A 22,729-nucleotide genomic window follows, 5' to 3' on the forward strand; every position below is an offset into this window, starting at 1 on the left:
TCTACCCTCTCTTTCAGTTTAAAATTGTTACCTCTTGTCCTACCAGTACCTTGTAAAAGTCTCTCTCCATCTCTCTAAGCACTCTTTCAGTATTCAAAGGCTGCAATAAGGTCTCCCTGGAGACTCTTTTTCTGGAAGCTCTCTATTTATGTTTTAATACTTGGAGCTCTATTTATGACTTAATCAGCAGTGAAACATACTAGAATGACAACCACAGAACTTAGCTCCTCCATTTGGTGATAAGATGATAATTTCCTATCAAGAGGGTAATTTGTGAGTCAGTCAGGACCATCAACTTATTTCTTACACGGTAAATCATCATACCAATATCAGAGTGTTAACAGCATTAATTTATTACTGATCTGAAGTGAATATGAACTACTATTCTGGATATAATGTATTCTCAATAAATAGAACAGAATACATTATTTTACACACATTTTAAAGACGTTCATAGAATTTGTTCATTTAATTACTGACATCAAATATATTTGTTTCTAGGCTATCAATACACATAAAAGAAGAAGCTGAAAACTGAAAGTGAATAGTAAATTGTAATCATGAAAATTTAAGATATGCTTAAGGGAGCTGTGCCTATTTTAGACATGGGTAATAACACCAAGCCTTATTCTTCACCCCACAGTAATTACATTGACCTAATAGGAATAGTCCTGATTTTTGCTGTGTAAGTAGGATCAGAACAAGTCCCATTTCCCCAGAGGATTTCATACATTTTAATGAGTATTATGTCGATACATGCCTCGGAGGAGGGGAATGAGTAGATCTGACAAATACACCTGCTTTTTATCTGCTTTCTCACCAAAGAATGAAAATCTAGGGCAGAGGATATGAAGGATACAAATGGAATGATAAACATAAGGAAAGTAAATTGAATGGTATCATATTTCCTAATTGCCGGACTTACTAGTCTTAGTCCACTTCAGCCTGTTCTCAATTTAAAGATACAACCCAAGACTCAGTTGTCAATCATAGCATTCATTAGCTTTGTTATTTTGACTTGCCTAACCTAAGTTAAATGAAAAGAACAGGTCTATAACATATTATTGCAAATACTTTACAGACTGAATTGAGAAAACAGATTTAAGTTGTCTTGTTTTTGACAGAAGTGAAGGTGTTAATGAAACATGTTTGGTTCCTTCCTGTGCTTGCTAACTGTTTGGTTGTATGGTATGTTAGGTGGGGGTTTTAAAGGGAAATATAGATTTATATATACATATAAATATACAAACACAGTACTGCAATTGTTAAAGATGTGCTCCTGAATTACTTAAGGAAGCACAACAAGAAAATATTTTTTTTTACCAAGAACTGAAGTAAAAATGCCACAGCCTCTCAGCACTGAAAGCAAAACAATTGTTTGTTTGTTTTTTTAATTTTTTTTTTTAATTATGTTTTAACCCAGTGTTACTGTCTTTCTCGTGCTGTAGTTGAAAAGATTTAATGACGAGACATGTCAGCTTCTCTGTAGTGGCAACAAAAGGAAGGCTTCTTAAAGTTTTGTTGGTAATAAATTATAAGCTCGTTAATTCTGTAACAGACACAGAGTTAACAGACTAAGACATTGCAAATTCTAATATTTCTGCATCAAGTTTCCACAAAGCATACTTGGGGTTTTACATTGATATATATTTCATACTTAGTAGAAAGAAACATATTTTCCTTAGTTGAACAGTAATATTTTGTAGACTGTTCAGAAAGATTTGTGGATACTTATAAATTAACCTTCACCTGAAAATAAAAAACAGACTTATACATCAGTGTGTGACATAAAGGTACAAATATTCCATTCCACTGACAGTTATCTAAATGTCTAACATAAATATATTTTATAGTTGTAAAATGACTGCCGAAAACCATCTATATGCTATCTATTCAAGGTAGTCAGCTCATCGAAAAATTACCTTCAGAAATTCAGAAAAAAAAAAAAAAAAAAAGTTACATAAATATATTTGTTACATAAAGATATTTTAAATATATAAATCAAAATATCATATTTATTTCTCTGAAACAAACATTATTATTTCACTAGGTAGTATAGATTGTTAGGTAGATGTGCTAAGATACATCTTTCATGTCCACATTAGCACTTGAAAAGGAGACTAAAATTGAGATAGCAATGCATTAATTGAAAACAGGCCAATTTACTCTGTTAGCACTCACCTACAAAGGTAAGCAGAATAACCAGCAAAAGGATAAGGGCACAGATGCATGGAATCAGTATGAGGAGCAAAAGTCGAAGGAACTTGGCAGAAGCCAGTTTTTGAGAGCAACCATTCCCCATATTATCCTCATCTGTTCCTAAGACCTGAAAAACAAAAGAGCACAGTTTTATCATTCCAGTATCAGTCAGTAATTCCTATGCTTTCAAGGACAGTCCTACCCATTTCACAAAACAGCTAGATTATTTAAATGTATGCTACAAAATTGTTTTTAGATTCTTACTGAAAAGTCGTATATAATCTTCCTTTTTGGTGGACAACCTAGTGCACTCATACCATTAATTTTAGTTCACCCAACATCCACAAACCTACAATTTCACTGAAATTTATAAACCTTTTACCTGATGAACTAGAAGTTGGATAGGCATTGCATTTGAAAAACAAAACAAACAAAAATGTAAAGTGCACAATACACTTCAGTAGTAAGGCTAAATAAATCTTATTTTCTAATTAAAAATAATCATTTACCAATTATTTAAAAAGCTCCATGTTCTTTTTTTTTTTTAAAAAAAAAAAAGGAACCAAGAAATTATTATAACTTTTGTTTTAAGTAACAATACCGGTGATAAGGAGCATTCCACTTATTATTTACAATAATGTTCATTTTCAAAGTACTTTACAAAGCTATAACTTATCACAGTATTCAGTGGTGTTTACAAGTAATGTTTTCTGTTTTACAAATGGAATATGGATTAATAAAGAAAACTAATTTTCTGATTTCAGTTGAGTTGCACAAACTTCTGCCAGAGGCTAAACAGGCATATATAATAAAATAATCAAAATATATACAGTAGTCTTGGGGAAAAAAAAAAATAATAATTTAAAAACATAACTCCATTAAGGCTATAATTTCATATATTAGAAACATACCATATTTTTTAAATAAAAACAAAACAAAAACAACATTCCAAATGTATGTTTAATAGCAAAATTGAAACTGTCATTATGAAGTTAATAATGATAGTTATTAAATCTTTTTTAATCAAAATTAACTAAAAATAATTAAGATTTTCCCTACAGTAAGGCAAAATAGAACAATTAACTCCAGACAAAGTCTTCCAAAAGGATGACTCATTAGTTAAAGCCTACAAATAACAGTTTAGCCTCTTCATCAGGAAAATCAATCACATTGAAGTTGATCAGGACAGGACACAAGAGTGTAAATACATCCATTACGCTGACAGACTCTTTCTGAAGATCATCAAGAGATCTTAACATGGCAGTCTCTGCATGTTAACCCTTTGATTGGTTCTGTTCTAAGTGTTTTTCTCTGAGGAATAGGTTACCAGAGTGACTAGCATGAATGAAAACTGGACTACTTCTTAAGGAACTAGAGACTAGATTTATCCCTGCCTAATCTCACTGCCTATTTTACTCCCTTGACTATGAAAATTTGTACTGTTTAAAGACTAGGCAGCACTGAAAACAGGTATGGTGCCAGCATGGTGTGAGATATGAGCAGTATCTCACTTCATAACCACTGTGCCTTCTATTATGGTGATTCAGTCTCAACGCTGTCCTACTACTGGGCTTGTCTAGCAAGCAGGATGTAAACTGATGGTCAGCTTAAAGATGGTAGCGTTCTCTGAATATTTGAAAGAGCCAGCTCAGAGTAGCTCTGTATGCTCATAAAGTACAGCCTGGGAGAGTTGGCAAGGTCTGTAATCAGAGCAGCACCATTTTCCACCATAAGCAAAATATAAAAAATGCTGAGAGAGCCAACTGGTTGTCACAAGTATTTTTTCTTCACACCTTATTCAGAAGTGGCAAATGCTGCAATTCAAGACTTTGTGATATATCAGATAAGTTTCCACCTTCACTTACAACTAACACTTCAAATACCCAGGCGCACGCACACACACACACACACACACACACACACACACAAAAAAAAAAAAAAAAAAAAAAAAAAAGTGGGTGAGTTTCAGTAACCTAACTCCAAGTAACAGACAATCCTTACTTGATGACATGACATCTTGAAGCCCACATTTGCTTACATTTTCATATTGAAGTCCTCAAAGTCTGCCTAAACTTTTGCTTCTGGTCATGTTGGAGCATAGCAGCTTAGCAGCCACCTTCACTGAATCCCATAACCTTGGTTTGCCCAGCCTATATTAGATCCCTTTGGGAGGTCTGAGTGCAGGTAGCACAGGAATAACACAGATCTGTTATGAACACAGCTTTCCCAAAACACAGCTGCTGTAACTTGAAAGCATGGCCAAAAAAAAAAAAAAAAAAAGAGAGAGAGAAAATTGCCTTTTCTGACACTACAGTGGTTACAGTGCTCCCTCAGGAAATGGTGCTGTTGAGTTCAATCCCCTGTTCAGCCCAAAAATTAGATCTACAACTCAGTAGACAGTAGATTACCACAAGCATCGGAACATAGACTCCTCATGAATCAGAGCACACTATCCCTTGAAGTCGTGTTATTCTGTGAAAAAGAACATGGTTGTGTTGCACCAGGTAATGTGGAGCAGGACCATCACTACACAAACCAGTAAGCTTCTGAAATATCTTGCTTTTATGTTCCAGTTTCTATGAGGAAATTTTTGAGTCTGTTGGCATTGTGGATAGCAGATACTTTAATCCAATGTTTATACTAAAGGAGGACCTCAAAAATTTTCTTTCTCATCAACACCTAAAAGTAACAAAAAAATCCCAATCTTTGCATTGGCAACTTACTACCAAAGATTTAAAAGGAGTCTGTTGTATACAAATTTGCTTTCAGTGACTGCTCAAGAAAAGAATGTTAGATTGGGAAAGACATCCTTCTCTAAACACCCTGAATTGCTTGTTTTGTATAACAGCAAAGTAAATATTTACAGGCAACTAAACAACATGTTGTATTTTTCCCTTCTACAGGAAAAGATATCATGAAAAACACAAAACCTATTTAAAATCATCATCGGTGACTCGGCAAGCATAGCCTTAATAAATGTTAATTTTCCATCACTTGAACATCTACATGAGCTTTTTTTTCCATCAATTTCTGTGGTGAATATGAAAAAAAGAAAAAAAAAAAAGTTAATGGCTCCTATGTCATCAATGTGAACTTAATGAAGAGTGCTAGACATAAATATAAATACGTTATACCAACTTTTACATATTCCCTGATACTGTTTCTTTTCCTCTTGCCATCAAATATTACAATACAAAAAGAATACATGCACCACTTTTAAGTGCTATAGTATGCCAATGGTGTCTGCAAAAACTTCGGACATGATTTGTCCTCCCAGTTCTTCTAGCCTAGCACATTGTATCTTCCTGCTAGCCCATTTTTAGATCAGTAAGAAGTCAGAAAAGAAGGGCATGCTTCTAATTTCATTAAAAAATTGAAACTTGCGATCCCCATCAGAGAAAGACTTCAAAAGAGTATATATCTCTAAGGGGCTATGAATCTAAAACCAGTCATAAATAACAGAACTGTCAGAGAAAAATGGGACTGTAGAAGGAAACATGCTTATTCATTTTGTGCTACATGCTTATTCATTTGGCCCACTTTAGGTCTCCAAGAAAAGAACGTCTCCCTCAATTCCCTCGGTAGTCTATATTCTGAGTCATTCTCTAAGTACACAAAACTAAGGTATTTTCTAGATACACATTTTTATCTCTTTCCAAAGGAAGGGCAAGAAGACTTAGAAGCAGAATCCTTGAGGACAGACAGAAATAAAACAATCCCAAATACTAGAGGTTTGGGCATAGAATAGATTAGCACAGTATTGGACCAAAACAGATCCTCAGTTCCTGAAAAATACTGGTACAAGTTCCCTTCCTACCACTGATGTTAGAAAACTTGATTTGAAAAAGATTTTTTTTCAGTTAAATGCTGTGTACACTGTAGGTAGGAAAGGTCAGTGTCTGGTTTTTGAGGCAACAGGTCATTTGCTTTTAATACGATCAGTTTTTGTATTAAACAGTCAGAATACTGGGTGCTTAAAAAGATCAGATAATTTTTTCTGACAGCCAAACATTCTGTCTCTGGTGAAACACCATTAACTGCTACTAATACCCAAATGCTGTTCTGTAAGTATTGATTTCAATAAAGGAAATACACCATGATGAAATAACTCTGAGGTAATTTCAGTTCAGATTTTTAAGGAAATCCTAGTCTTATTTAGGACTGCTGTATCAGACTGCTCACACTTGATTTCCTGAATCCACAGAGGCAAAAAACAGATGGGGGAAAAAAATACAGTCCTGTCTGACTGAGGAAAGACTAACAATTCATTGGACCAAAATTCACAGCTTGTCTTCTGCAAGTTGTGGGGAAAAAAATAAAAAATAAAATAAAAAATCTTATGGGTGTCATTTCAATAACATTCCTGTGATTTTAAGGCCCAGAAATCACAAATTACATTAACATTTATGGATGAAAAGCCTGTGGTAGCATGCAATTTTCCTTCTAGACACAAAAATTATCTAAGCTATTAGTCTATAAAACAACCTTAATCGTGGTGTAAGCGTGTGACAAAAATATGTCCTGCTGTTCTCATCACAACCCTAAAAAATGATCTCCCTGTAAGGAAATATCACTAGGGCTAACTAGGCTGTGGTCAGTATTGTCTGATAGAGCATGCTGGGTATCTACAAAGAAACATGGAAGACAGCTGCTGGGTCCCAAACATCAAAATATCTTGAGCAATCCATGCACCAAAATACTATGCAGTATTTATACTGGAAAGCAGTGGAAAGAAGACAAGAAAGGAGTACAACTATAACATGCAGAATGTCACTAGGGGACAGTAAACAGGAGGCCTTGTAAAAGTCACAGTGCCATTGGGGAATCCAGCCAAGCTGGATAGCACATAGTTTTCATAATCTAACATATTTTCCAGACATGAACTATCTGCAGTTCTTTACATATCTTTGATACTGTTCCTATTCCAGTGCACTGCTGTCACCTTTTGTGATGTTATCAACTCTCATGATGCTCGTCTTAAAGCTCTAGATATGGGACTCACATGACTGTGCCCATGATTACAGCTTTCCTTTCCATGCAAGGGAATGTGGTTCTAATTCTCACTGTTACAGAGCGAAGACTAAACATGTGAAGTGTCAGTGATTAAATACAAGACAGCATATAAAAATAAATATAAACTTACTCATTCTTAGATCCTCTTTTGACCTACTCACAATATTCAAATGCCTGGGAGTGACTATCAGAAGCGGCAGGTATTCTACATTTTTGTATCATTTCTGTCCTGTTCACATGAAAATTTGGGAGTCAGAAAGGCACTTGAGTTTGACAGCTATTCCAGCCAAAAAAAATGTAATGCCAGGCTCTAATGGTCAATGTAACAAGTAGAAACTGTAAGATAAATCATCTAAAGGAAGAGGAAAAGTCACACGCTAAAAACAGGAACGGGCAAAAATTCACTGAGAACAAAAGTCACTGGTTTTGCATAATCTTTCATTGAAAATGTTAGAGGAATCAGAGTGCCAAGCTGAAATGGACCAACTAAAGAACGGATATTAAGGAAGCAACAGAAATTGGCTATTAAGCAACTTTGCAAACACAATACTCAGATTTGAGAGCACACCACTAATTTAAGAACAAAAGTGTCATAGTTATTCTAAAAGGAAATGGTGTGGTTTAGGGAAGAAAAAAAATAAGGACACACACAAACAAACAATCTTTGTCATACAGCAAGGCAGCAAACATCAGAAGCATGTTGTTGTTACATGAATTGTTACTTGCACAATGAATTGCATCAGTTTTTTCGGTAGTTCAAGTTCACTGCAATCCTGTAACTTCTCCCAGGAAATGCCATATCCTCAGACAAATTACAAATTGCTGACATAATTCATTCAGAGTTCATTGAGATGATCAGGCCTCCTTTCCCATCCATGAAACAAAATACTCTGACTTACCCTTCTGCTAACCACTGGAATATAAATATACTGAGTCATCACACCAATCTGAAAGACAGACTATTTAAGTAAAAGAGCTGTTATATAAAGCTCGGAACATCCTTCCAAAAGAAATGTTTAGTTGATGCTAGATGCTAAATCCAGATGGATTCTTTTGGCTGAAGCAAAAACCTGAAGCACCTTTAACCTCCCCAACTTACATTTTCACTTAAAGTAAGGAGAGATGATTGTGTGTCAGAGATCATTCTTACAGAAGACATAATGTGTGAAGTAAGGTGATTGTTTGCACTTCAGACTACCACAGAGACCCACGGGTCACTTCTGTTCTTCAGGAGACCTTTGAAGCTGTTATTAACTCAGCATGAGACAGCACGGTAAAAATCCAAACTGGGCATCACCAGACATCACTGATAAACAAAATTGATGTGGTATTTTTTCTTTCATTTCTGGAGCACAACTTTGGGATTCTTTATTCCTGACATATAATTTCAGCAGCTTTTCAGCCACTGAGACAACTTTGGAATTGAGAAATCTGTGAGATGTGCATGAGAAGCTCAGAAAAGACAAGGTGACATTCCAGTATGTCTCACCCTGCTCTGTGACAGCACAGATCTGGTGCTGCTCCAGCTTCAGTGCAAGAAAGATACAGGGGTAAGTTTACTGAGACAAATCCAAACAACGGTGTTCCAGTATCTGTGTGCTTGATACCCTGCACTGGTGTCTGCCAAGCTTCTCCTTTGTAGTATGCCTGCAGTGCAGTGAAAACAACATGACTGAAGGCTCCTTAGACAAACCCACCCTTGTCTTGCTTGAACTGTCCAGCTCAGGCACTCACAGATCCAAATCTGAGTTTTTTTTCAGGAAAACTGATGACCACCATGTTGCCAGTGGTGTCAAAGTTACAGCCTTACATTTCAAAAGAAAGCTAGCTCCTGGTGCACTATCTCTTTCACAACTCATTCTTCCCTTTCTGAAAGCTTTGATGGAGGTGGAAATAAATTGGTCACTCAGACATAAGCACGACAGCCAGCAGAGCTGTAGCTCAGAGGAGTTTATTCCCATTTCATATATTTTCGGGGGCGGGAGGGGTGGGGCGAGGCTCCTGTGTTTTATAGGGGCAACATAGTGGACTTAAAAATGCACCTGTTTGATACTAAAATAAATCTACATAAATAATATAATAATTGGTTTCCCTGAGAAGACTTGATTTAGAAATCAGAAAAGTATTCACATGCAAAATACTGTCCTTGGTTCTCGATTACACATGATTACACATTCTCATGGAAAGCAGAGGAGGTGGAAAAGAAAGGATTTTTTTTCATTCCACATATCTAGCATGATACAAATAACTGTCATCTGCCTCATTTAAAATATGAATTAGACACACCATTTAGCCATCATATAAATTCAGTACTGATCCTGCTTCAAAATATGAATTAGAAGAAAGAAAACTTAGGGGTATTTATCACTACTAGAGAACAGTAGTATCGCCTCGACAATAGTAATGCCTTTGAATCCCTTCATTTTTCAAAAGAAGTCCTGCCGAATAACAATTCCACTTTGTGGTACATATTTATATATTGCACATACTTACAATAGTTTATAAATTTCACTGATATAAACTTGCAACTACAATGGATGTTTCCCGTGCTTACAATGGAACTGTTGAATTTTCAAGAATATTAAAATTAAGAAATAGCTGAGCTTACGGCAAACCACAGTTCCAATCTGTCACTTCTTTATTAATAACAGCTGGTGGCAAAGATGTGTGATGTTTCCATGCCACACAACCAAAGCAAGATTCAGTAAACATATGGAAGATATCAAAAATTTCTAAAAACTAAAGCGGAAGATATTCATTTTAAGAACCGGGGTATGGTTAGCATTATCTAGTATTTCTCAATACCAAAACACAAATATCCATTCAGCTTACCTCAGCAGGCAGCAGCAAAATTAATCTTTAACTAAAGCTGAATTTATGCTTTGGGATTTATTAATTTTCAAGTTCTTAGAGCTTGCAGAGATTACCCATGTGAAGGTTTAAACAATGGCATGTTGTTTTTCTGAACACACACAGAGACCACCTTAATGCCTAGATACCCACATGTTCACTGCATAGTGTCTTGCTAAGCAAGTAGAGCAGCAATGGAAAGCCATAACCTTGCTGAAAATCATGATTCAATGGCAGTAGAGAAGCTGACAATACTGCTTTCAGGTTCTTGTTTTGCTGAGAATTCAATAAGCAGGTGCACAAGATCCATTAGCACCAGAAAGCAAAAATGGAAGCCATGAGAAAAGAAAAAAATCTAAATGGCCTAAATTGTGCCAATAAAAAGTTTCTGGGGAAAAAAAAAAAAAAAATCAGGGTGTAGAGGGATACTGTTAGAGGAATACTTTCTCCTGAAAGCAGTTATCAAGCCTGCAAAACTAAAAAGGGGCAAAAAGAAACCCTGCCTGCCCTGTGGCTCACATTCAGTGATTAATCACTGCCTGTATAGAAAACCTACCAGAAACCCCATCCCGAAAAAGACTACTAGACCTCATTAGTAGACACACCTCTTTTTTTTCTTTTTTTTTTTTCTATTAATATTCGATCAGTAGGTTCAGACTTCTGAACTTGAAGCAGACCAGTATGTGATGTATCTACCATGCCTGTTGCTCATTATACAATTACTTAACCTACTTAAATCATAAGCTTTCAATGAACTGATTTTAATTGGACACTAAGCTGGGACACAAGGTAGAGAGATGGCAGGAATCTTCTTCAAAGCATTGGCCTCCTTATGTTCCATGTATTTCTTATTCATTTTTTCTCTAAAATGTATAAGTTATTCTCACACTATAAACCTCTGTTTTGAAGAAACTACAATTTTAGATTTTAATGTGCACTGTTAACGTTACACTACTGACTTTTTTCCAAGTTGTGAATAGAAAGATATTGACTCTTGGACCAAGCATAAGAGCAGCAGCATTAATCAAAGGAAGGACATGGTTTAGAGTCAAAGCAAAATATCATCTGTTCTGTGTAGCTGGATACTTATTTGTCCTCTTCCCAAAGATGAAAATGGAATCACACAATGTCTCACAGGTCGATAGCCTACTATGTATAAATGTAGAGGTGACTCAGTCATTTTTCAATGGGATGCCACGTTGTTCAGAAACACGTTCACCTTTGAACATTTTGCTTCATTGTGGGGAAAATACAGAAAGAGGAGGATGTTTTCTGAAATTACCACAGCATCTTGACAGAAATGACCGAAGAGATGACTAGGGATTAAATTATTTGTTATTGTCTAAATTACAAAACAATAAACTGAAACTGAAAACTCAAGGTTAAGTGGATTAACAAGGAACTTACATTGGTGTAAGCTTTGGGCTATGGCTTTAATATAGAATCAAAGATAAATGATTTAGGGAATAAAAACTTCCATCTAAATCACTGAATCAATAACAATCTGGTGAATTATTTTGTCTAAAGAGAAACATTCCACTGTATTTATGGCTAGGACTATTCAGTTTAATGTCATCCCTAGAACACATACCATTTCTCCTCCCATTCACATTTTCTTTGGAAATCTACAGGAGTCACATAATAATCCTATCTATGATGAGTCAAAAGCAAATCAAAACCACCTGGGTTCCTAGCCTTTCCAGTCCACTAGCAACACTATTCCGTATATTCTTGTTTTGTAAGGAAAAGGAGAATTTTTAATAACTTCTAAGCACGTTCAGCCATCATTTGATACTTCTTTTCCAGCCTTGTCTTCATTCAGTATGAATTACTTAAACTTACACCTTTAAAATGGCTGAGCAGGAACTGCAAGGAGCAAGTGATTTATTTTTTTTTTACTGCTTCATTCAGGGGCAGAAAGGGAAAAAATGAAAGTCTTACTTCCTAGAAATGCTGCCTGAGTCTGAGATACCCCCAAGTAACACTCAGTATTACTGTAGCTACAGTATAGGTTGGCTTGAAACCAGGAGCAATCTGAGGTGAAGAGTGATGCCAATCTGGGCGACTGCTCCTACTATTAAATGATTGCTAAGTTAGATCCTTTTGGTATCAAAACTATCAGGACATTAGCTTTTAAAACTCTAGGTCCTATGCATTGCAGAACTGAGTGTTGCAGCTTTGAGGAACAGAGGAAAGGAAAAACAGACAATCACTGAGCAGCCGGTCCCAAAGCAAGAGCACCATCCACTGAGAATCAATCTTGAACTCTCTCTTATCTATGAAACATGAATTGGAATAAACGCAGTCTGATGCATTCCTGAAGAAAGATACTTGTATCTACCTTCACTTCCTTTCCTCTGAAGATCGGGTGAAGACGACTTAAATGTTCAATATAAAAAAATATTATTTTCTGAGAAAAGATAAGCCTTGAAATTCAGAACGAGCAGTAGCTTGCAGGAGCACCTGCAATGATGCAACCTGACAGTCTTCTTTCCCACAAGTTTATAGGAGCTGTGCACCATTCTATGAGGAAAAGATTAGGAAATTTCCTCAGTTTGTGTCTTCTCTTAAAAAAAAACAAAACAATTTTAAAAAGGCAATAGGCATATATTTAACGCATAGGCAAAAACTGGGATCCCACAGAATGCTTACTGTTGTGGGAAACATATTCTTTGTGAAGAGGGGCAGGGCTTGAATCAATAAAAAATAAACATCATCACTCCAATGTAGCTCTGGCAGTATCCGTTTTTCAGCCTCTTTTCATTACAGGACAACAAGACGAAAACTACCTTATGCTGGCAACAACAGTAACACTAACAAAGAGAAAATTATAAACTGTGCAATACACAAAGCAGCAGATGCTGTAATGGTTCCACTGCAATGACACATATGGTGAAAAGGAACTGATGGACAGCTGGATTCAGTTCATCCCATCTTAATTTGAGGATCAAGTAAGATGGACAGTAAGGGGAGGAGACAACCATGGAAAATGCTGCCACTTTGGTCACTTTGGTATTTGGAGTGAACATACTTTCCCAAGTTGATGTTACAGATGAGGTGGCCACCACCTCATCAAAAAGAAAGAAACAGCAGCGTGAATACCAAGGTCAGAGGAGGCTGAGGTGCTCCATGGCAGAGTGGATATTCCTGAAGGGACTGCAGCCTGTGGAAGATGTGCTGGAGCTAAGGGAAAGAGTAGGAAGGAAGGAGCAGCAGTAAGAAACCACCATGTTATGACCACAAACCTCCCATGCACCTCTCACTGCCTCACTGAATGGACTGAGTGAAACCTGCAGGAGTAACAAGGGGGGAGAGGAGTCTGGAGGGAAGGTGAGATGGGGAATGGGGGAGGAGAGGTGTTTTCTCTAAGTGTTTTAACATTTGCATCTTTTTTTGTTTGTTTGTTTCCGTTCCCCAATATCTGAACTAGTAATTAAGTGTTTATATAAACTGATAATAAATTAATTTCCACAAGTCTGTTTTGCCCACAACGGTAATCAGTGAGTGATCTCCCAGCCTTTATCTTGACCAAGAGCTTTCTCACTCTTGTTCTTCCTACTTTCTCCCCCTTCTCACTGGACGATGGAGGCAGCAGGCAAGTGGCTTTTTGGGTGTCTGGCTGTGAGCCCAGGTCACCCCAGCACAACATCCCAAGGAGGCCATGCTCCCGTGGGCACCATAGGCCAGGAGACTGCAACATGGACACTCCAAAGCAGAAGGCACAGAAATGGTCAAATAAACATCCTGGTATCTACTGCTGCTTTTAACCACCAAATATTCAGACTTTGCATGTACAACTACCAGAAATAACACCATATTAATTATATGCGTAAATAAATAATTACAAGCATCTCTTTAAATTACAGTGGCTTCAAAGCACAACTGAGGAGAATCTGTCCCTTCAGGGAAAGTCTTCTGCTCAAGGTAGACATGAGCTGCAACCTAATGTAGTACTTCAGAGGCAGTGAGATTCTTGCCTCTTTTTGAAACAGAAAGTCCTTGCTTGATTGTTGTCTCATTACTATTTTTACATTTAGGATATTAAATCATTATCTCTATTTCTTTCACATTTGCTGATCAGAAAGACAAGCTGAAATTAAAAGCATCACTGGGAAGGGAACTAGCTGTTCCACAACAGAATAGCAGAAATTAAATATGTTTCTCTCTGACAGTTAAAAAAAGAGACAGAGAAAAAAAAATAAATTAAAAAATAAAACAGATAAGGGGTATTAAAGCAGGCGGGGAAAGCTTTCCATGTCCCACATGGCCTAGGTGAGGTGCCTGAGGGTCAGTGCGGCACTGGGAGTCACTGGGCCCCGGCGCTAGGACCTGCTGGCGGGGCTGCCCAGCTGCACTATTTTTATTATGGTATTTTTTGCATTCAGACTTTCCACTGCAGGCGGCCTGGGTCAGGGGATCTGCTCTGCCGGGGTAATCTGGCAGGTCAGCCCAGCAGGAGTTATTTATAGAGGGGTGGGGGACAGAGGGAGAGGATGCGATCGGAATCATCCTGGGGCTACGAGCTGGGAGAGGCACGACCAGGCGAGGGGAAACCCCAAGCACTGTGGTATGGTGTGGTGTGTCACCCAGCACCCTACATGGCCTGGAACCAGCACCCTACACGGCCTGGGACGAGGTCACAGCCCATGCCAGCCAGAGCACTGAGAGTGCAGAGCACCTAGGCAAGGCACAGGCGCTCTTCCTTCCCTCTTCTCCTATTTTTCATCATGGGGAAGTGAGTACGCAGCTCATTCATTCCCTCAGTTAGAGACACTGGTGAGTGGAGGAGGACTGCCATGCCTCGGCATTCAGACCTGGACTCTGGGGAGTTCCAGGCAGAACTTCATAGCCTCACGTGACAAAAAAATGACCCTCACTAGGAATTAAAAATACGTAGGGAATGAGTGCACTCAAGCTGGAGCCTGTCTGGACACAGCCTTTAGAGAAACTTCTGCTTCCCCCCACTTCTGTTGTGTGTGTGAAGACCTTTTCAAGGAGTATTTAAGCTTGCTGTGTCTTACTCTGGCAACCAGGCACTTCACAAGGGGTTATAATCAGCCTTTTTCCCATTGTGCTGGAGAATTGTACTTACACAGCCTGTCATTTATGAGGTCCAATTCTTTTTGGTAGGGAAAGAAACTGGAACAGAGTAGAAACATGAGTATTGCAAATTGCCCTGACTTGTTCTGAGGGCAGTTAAAAATCGGGAGGTGGCCAGCTGTTACACTGGGAAGGGACTAGGCTGTATGGAAGTGCATGAGTAGGACTGCCCTGCTGCAAGGGGCCTGACACCCACCCCTGCCAAACCCCGCTGACATTCAGAAACAAGGCATTTGAACTCTGGCCTTGTAAGCATTTGCCAGAGACACCTGAGACACTGACAGGATTCAACTCTTCCCACACAATGTCACAGTGGTTGCCATCTTTTAGTGCCATTCTGTGCAAGTGCCTCACAGCTCACACTGTTCAGCCTGAAAGCAGAAGATCCGATGTCTACGGTCTCCTGATCCTGGTCAGGGTCAAAGCCACAGCTCCATCTCTTAAGGAAGTGCCTTGGTGCCTGTATTGTGCCTGCTGTATTGGGATGGCCTGACCCTGCTGTGGCTGGGCCTCAGTGTGGCTGCAACTCAGAGAGCCCCAAGGACCACAGCCACACCAATGGCAGCACGGGCTTCTGCTTGAGTACAAACGGCTTATTTAGAGCTCACCACTCACTGAGTGGTGGGGGGAGCAGGAATTGCTGGGACTCCTCAGCAGGTCTAATGCCCCCGACATTGCCTTGCCTATCCCTCCTTCTCTGAGAAAGCCCCTTCCCCAACTGGCAAATGAATTTTCAGGGTGTTCATCCACCTCAGTTCCTGAAAGCACCCCTCTTTTGGCCACGCAAATAATGAGAAGAAATTATGTGTCTGGCAATACATGGATGCAGTATAACGGCAGGACACTAATGTTCCTCAAGGGAGCAGGGTGCTAAGACCTAAACATCTATATCAGCTTAGCAAAAAAATAAAAAGCTCCTACATTCAAGTAAGTCTGCATTTTTAAATAATTACTGGCACAGTTTACAGTCCTGGCTTGCATTTGTATCTGCAGAAATCATATATAAGTAACAGCTAAACAATACAGATATTACTAACTGCCCGGTATGCATTGCATGTTTTATAGAACGCCTCCAATTGTGACGCATTTGAAACTATTTTATACTTTTGATTCACTACATGCTCAAGTTATCTACCACAGGCACACAGCAGAGTGCCAACAAAGACTTTTGGAGGGGAAGTAAATGCTTTCTTTAACACTTTATAGTTCCAAGCTCCAAAAGACCAAGGAAAACAATGTTTTGCCCTGATGGTCTGGTCAGATACTAATAGAGCACAAGAAGATTCTTCTAATCTGAGAAACTGAGCTGTGCAGCCTGGCTCACCACCCCATCACCATGAGTACTGTTGGCTTCACTAAAAATGCATGTGGAGTGAAGATGATGAGCAAGACTGAAGGGCTCAGCTTCATCACTTCACTCCAGGTGGGAGAGCCAGGCTGTGGGGGTACCTCCATTAATGGCTGTAGGGAAAGGGGAAAATTATTGCGTTTCCTTTCTAAGTAAGTTTTGGACAGTGTTTGGGACTCTCCTATCCACCAGAGGAGCGTACAGCTTCCTACAGAACTTACTTGTCTAGACATCCAGGTGATGCCACCAACTCTTCCAGACACAAATTAAGCACAATGGGTCCATGATTCTCTGTAGCCTAAACAACTTTACAGGCATTTAGGTGACCTCCCTGATACATTCCTTCAGTGGCACCGATGCCCCAACAGCCACAGTACCTGAGAGGTGTACAACAGGACCTCAAACTAAGGTAAACATTACAAAAACAAAACTAAGAATGACATTTCAGTATAGGTTAATGGTCCATCTTTTAGGAACACGGGAAGGATGTAAGCAGCCATATGGAAAAAATCCATTCCTATATTTTTACTGCTGAAAGCTAAGCCTTCCCAAGAGACCCCATGAATGCATTAAAAGCTCTGGATACACGATTTCACGAGTTTCACCACCTCAGCCAGACTGCTAATATATTTATTAAAAAAAAAAAAAAAAAAAAAAAAAAAAAGTTAATTAATTAATCGTCTGCCACCAAATGCATTCGAGGACTCTGAATCAAGCGGAGAAACGCTACCGCTGAGCTCCACTGCCGCATGCAGAAACTTTCAAACACCGCTGCCGCACCGCCTGGGTCGCAGCGCAGCCGGCTCCGGAGCCGGGGGCGGCCGGGGGGCAGGATCGAGCCCGTCCCGTCCCGTCCCGTCCCGTCCCGGGGGCACCAGCCGCCTCCCCCTTGCCTCCGGGCCTCCGGCAGCGCGATCCCCGCCGGGGCAGGCACCTGCTGGGGGGCAGGAGGACGGTGCCGGCTCTCACGCAGCTCTCCGTGCACCCCTGGGTGGCGGCGGGCGGGTGTGCGTGTGTGTCGGGGGGGGTCCTTATGGATGTGGATCCCAAACTTTGCTGCCGCAGATCCTGGCCGGACCTGTTGCCGCCGGGCTGGGCGCTGCTCCTCCCGGCTCCGGGGGAACGGAGGGGAGCATCAGCGCCGCTGGTTTTGCGAGGGGGCTCCGCTGGGGTGATGGCACGGAGCTGGCGACCCCATCAGACCCCCAGTTCTCCCCTGCACCTTAGCAGGCAGCGGCTGGCTGTCACCTGTCGCCGGCAGTCCTTCGGGGTGGCACCTCCACCGGCACCGTGCCTGGCTCCCAGCGCTGCCCCTTCCCCTCGCTGCTGCACAGCGCGGCGCTGGCAGCGGGGCTCGCCCCTTCCCCGCTCTCCTCAGCGCCCCGAGCCCCCCCGGCTTCCCCTCCTGCCCTCCCCCGGTCCCCGCGGAGGGCAGCGACCCCGGGAGCTCGCCTTACCCGGCTGGAGGCGAGGACCTGCCGGTAGCGCTCCTCCTCCGCCGGCAGGGCAGGGAACTGTTGCATGGAGAGCATGCCGGGGCTCCTGCAGCTGCTGCTGCTGTTGGGGCTCCTCCACTTTCTCCTGCCCCCTGAGCTCCCCTACCTCAGCCGCACACTGCACACACACAGCACACACACACACACTTGCCGGGCTCGGGGTTGGGGGGGCTCCGCATTTTGTCTGCTCGGCCCCCTGCCCCCTCCCGCCTCCTCCGCCCAATAATAACAAACCTCGGCGAGAAAGCCGCCGCATCCCCACCCCTTTCCCACACAAAGGCTCTACCCCTTGGGGACGAGCAGGGGGACAGCCCGCGGGGGCACGTATCGCCCCTACGAGATCTCCCCGGGGAGCTGTGGGCACGGCCTGTGTCCCCCCTGGACAACCTTCAGGTGGTGGGAGCCGAGCTCGCCCCTCGCCTCGACCCCAATAAAGAAAAGGGACAAAATGTCCCTTCCCCAGCCCTCCTGTCCCAAAACCAGGAGCCCGCAGCCTGCTCCTTCCCCCCGGGAGCTGCACCTGTACCGCTCACATACACACAGAGAAACGCACTTCAAGGCAAACGCTTCCCCCTAGCTCTTCTCCAGCTTCTTTCCCAGCTGTCTACTGCTTTACCTCTGGATTTAGGTCACGTCACTTTGCATTCGTGTGTGAAGTTTAAAGGGGGCATTGCGTGCTCCTGGAGTGCCACCGCGCATAACTGACTGCTGCTCCTGATAATTCGGTCCTGCGTTACCCAACCAAAGTCACCTCAGGAGGGAGCACAATGGGGTTTGGGATGGTTTTGTGCTTCCCCTCCTCTTTTCAAACAATTGCACGAATAAAAGGAGAAGTACAGAAGAAGACATAAAAGTGAGAGTATTTATACATTAGGCAGCTTGGGCATTGTGCAGAACAATTTGGGCTGTAATTCTGATTTTAAAAAAAAGGGGAATCAAGATGTAATTCATAATTACAGCATTTCACAGAGATTCATTAGCCCTGTCAAAAATCACGATAAGAACAAATGAAAACCGAGAACCAAAAGGTGCAATCCATGGCCAGCTTGGCCTTGGATTGAGGCTGCGTTCTCCTCAGCAGTAAGGACTTGTAAACCCTGACCCAACCTTTCCTCCTCATCCCATCCCCGTTCCCTCAATCTGGGGAGTAAGTTTTGTAGCTGCAACATTCAACCCGTGCACAGCACCCAGAAAAAGCCTAAACTGAGTTCAGTGGCTGGTGATGGTTTCATGGAAATCATTGCCCAAGGAACAATTATTTAGATTAAATAAGACTTGGTTGAATTACACGACAGCTCCCTCGGCATATGGTCCCTATTGATACATTAGCCCTAGCAGAAACCTGTTTTCTGGTAGAACAGCCTATAAATATTTTAATGCAGAGTATAAATATAGTTAATTTAGTTAACATGTTACCATTAGTGGAAAGAAGCAAGTATGCCTAGTTATCTTATAGCTAATTTGACCTCATCTGTTTTTTCTCTATTTTTAACTTCGCATTTCCCTTCCTAGTAAATACAGACTACAGTATCTTCATTTTACCCTTCTTTACAGTGATTGATTTAATTAGAAGGGCATATAAAAGCATACAAAAATAAACTCACAAAGCAAGAAGAGGGAGCAACTTAAATGTCCACACGTGACAGCTGGGACGAAACCAATGCAGAAGAGGGATATCTGAAGCAAATGAAACCACAGCCAGGGCTGCCCACACGAGCACACTCAGCCCTAAGCCCCGCACCAGAGCAGCCACCACACACCTCAAGCTCCTGCTGCCCAGCCCCAGCACATCCTTCCAAGGGAACTCTGCAGCACAGACACATCCCACTCCGAGCAGCTAAGATAGGCTCTGGAGCCAGAACTACTGAGATGGCAAGCGCTCAGAGTTCAGTGCTTTAAAGGCACACTCACACATGGAAGCTTTTATGAACAAATTTTGGTGTTATCTGCATAGTAATATCTCTCTCTCTAGTAGTTACAGTCAGGACAAATGTCTAATAAATCGGTCTTACGTCCCTTTGTGAGGCCAAAAAAAAATCATCTACTACATCCACTCCAATTTGTTGCATCTTAATCAGCTTCACCAACCCATTCTCACAATTACCAGAGTACCACCACGGAGGAGCATGATTAAGTAATTTCAGCATCCATTCAGTAGTAAAAACTACCCCTGCCAAAGGGGGGCAGAGAGCACGCCTAAAACTTCCACTTCAACCTCAGCTGTTACTACTCAGGAGAAGTTTGCTGCTTTATGATACTAGGCAGAAAGAAACAAATTTTCAAGTTGTTTTGGATGTGTTTATTGTATGACTTGGTTTTTACATTCAATGAACATACACAAGGGCCTTGTAACTCTTACAGGGAACAAACCTGTCCAAGGAGTTTCCAATCCAAACATATTGACAACTTAGAAGCACCTTGATTCAGCAAAAAGATGAGTGCTTACTAGAATGCATTCAGAATGAGGAAAAACCCTTGGAAGTTTTGTTGTTTTTTTTTTTTCATTTTACATGCAACTAAATATTCTGAATGCACAGTGTGCTTATCATCCAATTTGTCTCTATAATTTCCCAACATCAGATCAGATTATATCATTTATTCTAATGTATATTTATCAATACACTTTTTTTTTTTGTAAATTAACATTCAAAATACCTGAAATATTCAAAGTATTTCCTGTATCCTGAATAACAGATGATTTCATCCATACCTTTTTCTTCAAAGTTGTCATGCTTGCAACATGTGGAGCTCCAAACAAAAACAAGAAGCAAAAAATGAACTATAGAAATAATTATTTAAAAACAACAAATAGAAGCCAGTGATTTATTAAACTGCAGATTGCTTGAGCCCCCACGCTTTTCTTTTTTATGCCAAGCAACAAATATCTGGTTCAGCAGGCAGACCAATAGAGTGCAAATGACTCAGATGGTTGGATAAGATATCCAGAACTATTTTGAATAACATTTCAAAAATAGGTATGCCTCACATATGTGAGGTTCAGGAGAGATACACATCTTTTAGGAAAGAGAATATGCTTACACGCACACGTGCATGTATGAATGGAATGAATTTTAAGGAGTTTTATGCTTTATTATTATAATTAAGACAATCAATCAGAAGCAAGTTTTTTCCTTTCCAATATGTCACACAAACATTGCAAAATATTCGGAAAAGAACACGAAGAACTACTTGAAACATGCAACTCAAGTGCAGATCATTTTTAAAGCTCTGTAGAGAGATTTCTTCTCCGTGCCAGAGAGGCAGGGAGAAACTTTATATTGTACTTGTTTTAAAGAAATACCTTACAATAAATAGAAAAATGGGTTATATTCACATAAAATAAAAGCTGTTTCCACAATGGCCCCATTCACATTGACCTAAATATTCCAACTGCAAAGGTATCTTTTTGTATTTTTGGACAATAGATCACATTTTACTTCACCTGAACAAAAGCTTCCTTTCTTTTTCTTTCAGTGGCAGGAGAATTACAGGCCTAAGCTGTCCCATAATAGCATCACCCCATTTGGTTAAAGAAACAACACTTACAACATGGAATTATCTCACAGGTGTCGTTATTTTAGAAGAGAGTTAAAGCAACAATACAGAAAACAGTTTATTCCTTACACAAGGAAACAAGAGAATTCAGTAGACACACAACTGTGATTGCCTGCTGTAAATTCAGTTCTACGACAATTTTATTTCTACAGTTTTATATACTAATAGCTTGACAGAATTAGTATACATTTGTAAAGTCAATAGAAAAAAAAATCTATCAAATAGCACCAATTCATGCTAAATATTGCCAATTTTTCTTCATGTTTCTTATCCTTCACCAACTTAGGTGAAAAATTCAAAAGAACCCGTTTCCCTCATTTTGTCAATCTATGCAATCTGAAAGCTACTGTCTTTTGCAGCTTTTCTTTTTCTGCTGCTGAACCTTAATTATATTCAGGTATCATCTCAGACAGTACTGAGTCCTTTCACACGTGGGCCAAAACAGAAAGAGCTTTCAAACAAACTGCAATCTTCTCTACTACTTTATACAAATGGTCCCGCTGCTTTTGCAATGTTTTTTTAGTAAGTTACACGTGCTGTGGGGGGAAAACATCCCACAAACAGAACTCCACAAGCTGCCAGCTCTGTACCTCATCTTTTGAAGGATCTAGTAAGCACTTTCCAGTTACTCAGTTTGCTCAAGTATCATAAGATTTCCAACACAGATTTAAAAATTCAGTTCTCATTCTCCCCTTCACCTCAGATTTAACTTGCAGCCCCTCTGCTGAGATGATGTAGCTTCTCTTTTAACTTGAAGCCATGTAAACCTTGTAGTTCTACCAACCAATATTCTACAGCAAGGCATTCTAAACTAGTCAGTAAGAAAATATTTAAATAGCTTAAAGTTTAGCTAGATGGCTAGCCACCCAGATGGAAAACATAACTGTATTGTTACACTGTTCAAACACTTTACATTTTTGTACATCTATGCAAATATTCAAATGTGATATTTATCTGTACAAATATTCAAGCAATATGATGCTTTATGTTTAATTTCAATTTGCTTTTCTGCTCTTGGCTACAGAAGCAGTGTCAAGAACATATCTCTGTACCCTGAAAGTACTTCATACGCATGCTCAGGGTATGCATCCGTCCACTAAATTAAGTTTTCAATTGATTTGATTTTCAGGAGAACCAGGTATAGAAAAACAAAAAAAGTCACTCACAG

The 22,729-nt window shown here is 40.2% G+C and overlaps 1 protein-coding gene across 2 annotated transcripts in view; it reads right to left on the bottom strand.

The window, feature by feature from the left end:
- Nucleotides 1–18,180, bottom strand: part of CORIN (corin, serine peptidase) — a 134,362-nt gene extending 116,182 nt beyond the window's left edge. For both annotated transcript variants that reach the window (XM_084516696.1, XM_084516695.1), the window contains exons 1-2: nt 17,968–18,180; nt 2,182–2,326 (exon numbers count right to left, since the gene is read on the bottom strand). In XM_084516696.1, the coding sequence (XP_084372822.1) occupies nt 2,182–2,326; nt 17,968–18,042 (220 nt within the window). In that variant the 5' untranslated portion in view covers nt 18,043–18,180. The remainder of the gene's footprint in view (nt 1–2,181; nt 2,327–17,967) is intronic.
- Nucleotides 18,181–22,729: the final 4,549 nt, after the last annotated feature.

Source organism: Aythya ferina, assembly GCF_964211825.1.
Source record: "Aythya ferina genome assembly, chromosome: 4".
NCBI classification, from domain to species: domain Eukaryota; kingdom Metazoa; phylum Chordata; class Aves; order Anseriformes; family Anatidae; genus Aythya; species Aythya ferina.